At 45.6% G+C, this 3,264-nt stretch overlaps 1 protein-coding gene across 1 annotated transcript; it reads left to right on the forward strand.

Annotated features, from left to right (window-relative positions):
• Nucleotides 1-1,389: 1,389 nt before the first annotated feature.
• On the forward strand, nt 1,390-2,623 carry H257_19097 (hypothetical protein; the record flags this gene model as incomplete). Its single annotated transcript, XM_009848246.1, has 3 exons — nt 1,390-1,565; nt 1,706-2,084; nt 2,111-2,623. 3 exons carry the CDS (start codon nt 1,390-1,392, stop codon nt 2,621-2,623), a joined length of 1,068 nt encoding a protein of 355 aa, XP_009846548.1.
• Nucleotides 2,624-3,264: the final 641 nt, after the last annotated feature.

Raw genomic sequence — 3,264 nt, forward strand, 5'->3', positions numbered from 1 at the left:
CCCCATCTACCTGTACCCAAGCATTATCTTTACCCAATACTTTCACGTGCTGACGCCATGGCTATGCGCACCACAGGCACTCAGCGACCGAGACTACAGTTCTGTAAGAACGTTTACCTCAGCTTACCCGTCCTAAAATGAGACGATTGGAACAGGTTTATCCGGACCATGTGTTGGAACTGTCCAATCAAATATTCTTTAAACGCATAACCATTTATACTTTACCTGGCCAGAATAATACCCTATCCGCACAATTTGTATGCATGGAGGCATACACAGTTCAAGGTTAAAAATGGTCCTCAAAAATAGAGTAAACTTGCCTGGAAAGTTGGATTTTTGTATTAACGTGACCGACCAGTGATGTGCCAAATGTTCAGCGATGTGCCGATTTATTTCATCCAATTAAATCATTCGAGCTGTATTATTGGACATAACAGAACATCTCATGCCAATAATCTTGTAAAAGTTTATGGTGGGAAAAATTATTATATGTAAAAGGTTTTCGAGTTTGAATTGACATCCAAATGCCGCCTGGACACTGTACACTGACGACACCCTGAGAGAAGCCGTTCAGACAGTCCTATCCAAAGCCCATTCAGTATAGTAATTATCCACACGAATTTTCCAATACAATTTCCCTGAAAATCCTTCGGGGAATACCGGTACAAGTAATCAGAACTACCGTGTGTTTGTTGTTGCAGCACTTCTGGAGCACCTTACCAGTACTGTCAGTACTGTAGTGCACGCCTCCCAATGTTTACGCATATCAACAACCCTGTGTACAGTACTGCACTGTAGTATGTGTAATGCGTGCAGTGCACCATCCCCATTTGCTGTACGGTACTAATACACTGTAGTGTGCGTCGTGCCGACGTACAAACATGGCCGCTTTGACGAGGTCGATAAACAAAGGGATAGGATGTACTTGTTGGCTGGTTTACGTTCGGCACTATTCCACCGCTCACCTACGTTATCCTCGCTCATCTACTACACCATTTCCCGTTCAAATTGAAATGAATTTCCAGTCAATGTGAAATGCAGAAATATTACTTCGAAGTACTTCCTCTGTTCGCGAATGCTGTTGACACTTTTTTCAAAATACCTTCACGAATGCGAAAATAGTCAAAATAACCTCCAACTATGCTCATTTCACAGCCAATTAAAAGGCCTATCTTGACCAATTTTTCAATCAATTTTATTAGATGTTTTGGCTGAGACACATGCTCAAAAGCACTGGACGGCAGTGAGCAAAATATTGAAACATTCGTAACTCACTCATTTCTTGTCCAATTCACTTCAAATCACTTGCAATCGCTTCCTCTTGAAGCGTAGATATCGCTAACACCCTTCCGAATCCCAGTTTCTGGGGAGCGCGTTACGGAGGTTTCAATGCCGCGAGGACAATCTTGTCGTGAGCTTGCGAACGACGAACGCACGGCCATATACCACTCACTGCTGGAACTCAAGGTCAATGCACGCGTGCAACATGGGTTCATGAAGGCACTCTGCGAGAAGTACAGCGTGACCCGGCAGGCCATCTCACGCATTTGGATCCAAGGACAAAGGTCCAAACACGTCAGTGGATGCGGCAATGTAATGTTGCCTCCCGCAAGGCGGGCAACTGTGGAAGGAAGGCCAAGTACACGCTTGCTCAGCTGGAAGCTTCAGTCAAGGCAGTCCCACCACATGCACGTTCGACGTATAGGAGCCTTTCCGCTGCCAGTGGGATTCCACTTGCCACGTTGTGGAAACTGCTTAAGTCCAAGGCCATTCGTCGGCGCAGCAGTCGCCTCAAACCTATGTTGACTGAGCACCACAAGGCCCAACGGATGTCGTTCGTTCGGGGGTTCATCAAGTCAACGAGAGACGGGGGTCACAGTTGGCATGATATGCTAGACAGGGTACACATCGACGAAAAGTGGTTTTACATCACAAAGCTCAACCGCAAGTACTATCTTTGGCACGATGAAGACGTACCGCATCGCAAGTGCCATTCCAAGGCGCATATACAGAAGGTCATGTTCGTGACTGCCGTCGCTCGCCCGAGGTACGACCCAGCCCAGCGCAAGATGTGGGACGGGAAGGTGGGGACTTATTTGTGGAGACCCAGGAGGCCAAGAGAACAAGCAAGAACCGCGTCCGTGGCACGCCCATCACTGTGCCCATGACGGTCACAAAAGACATCTATCGTCGCTTCATCATCGAACACGTCATCCCGTCAATTCGACTGAAGTGGCCGGGCCATCGTGGAAACACGATATACATCCAGAAAGACAATGCAAGGCCCCACGTCAGCATTCGAGACCCTGATGTCGTGGCTGCTGGTGCTTTGCATGGTTGGGACATTCGTTTGGACTCCCAGCCACCGATGAGTCCCGATTTCAACGTCTTAGACCTGGGTTTTTTTAACGCCATACAGTCGCTGCAGCACCAGAAGATGTCAAGATGCATTGAAGACCTTGTCGCGGCCGTCCACGAAGCATACGTCGAAATGGACTGGAAGATTCTCGACAAGACCTTCATGACGCTGCAAAATGTCATGAAGGAAGCGTTCAAGGCGAATGGTGACAATGTGTACGCCTTGCCCCATGCCAGCAAGGACAAGACTCGCAAGACATCCTGAGTTAGCATGCAACCCAGCTGCCATGCTGATGTGTGCGCCGCCATCGATGCAATACAAAGAAGATTTGATTATGAGGACCGGATTGAGTCATTGGTTGATTCATTTGATTCCTCGTTGTCAATGGCCCCTTCTAACCTTGACGAGATTTGTGAAATGGTCGGGAACCTCAAGTGCTAGTTGAATCACATCCTGCAGGGTTTGGTCGTATATTTACTTTTTGAATAAAATTACACGTTTTTGCCTTTTCAAATAAAATATTGCATACAAATTCACATATAATTATTTTGTTCAAACTAGTGTCAACAACAGTATTTGCGAACAGAGGAAGCATAAGATTTCACAAGTGCAGTTTCACATCTCAACATGAAAAATGTTCACTTGGAAATGAAACGTTAAACTTACGTCAACTATAGTATAGTGACCATAAGGTGATGAATTATACTACCCTTCAGTATATATGTACAATAGTGATTCAATCATCATGTCTACCCTCCCTCACCCATCTTCCTCCTTTATCCAAATCATACACCAGGATATACCGGTATATGAAACAAAGTATGTTTCAAGTGGAATGTTAGAGAATTCATGTTGATTTGAAAATCGTCGTGTTTCGAACGTGTTCATTTCACATTGACTGGAAA

The sequence above is a fragment of the Aphanomyces astaci genome (genome assembly GCF_000520075.1).
Source record: "Aphanomyces astaci strain APO3 unplaced genomic scaffold supercont1.350, whole genome shotgun sequence".
NCBI classification, from domain to species: Eukaryota; Oomycota; class Saprolegniomycetes; order Saprolegniales; family Verrucalvaceae; genus Aphanomyces; species Aphanomyces astaci.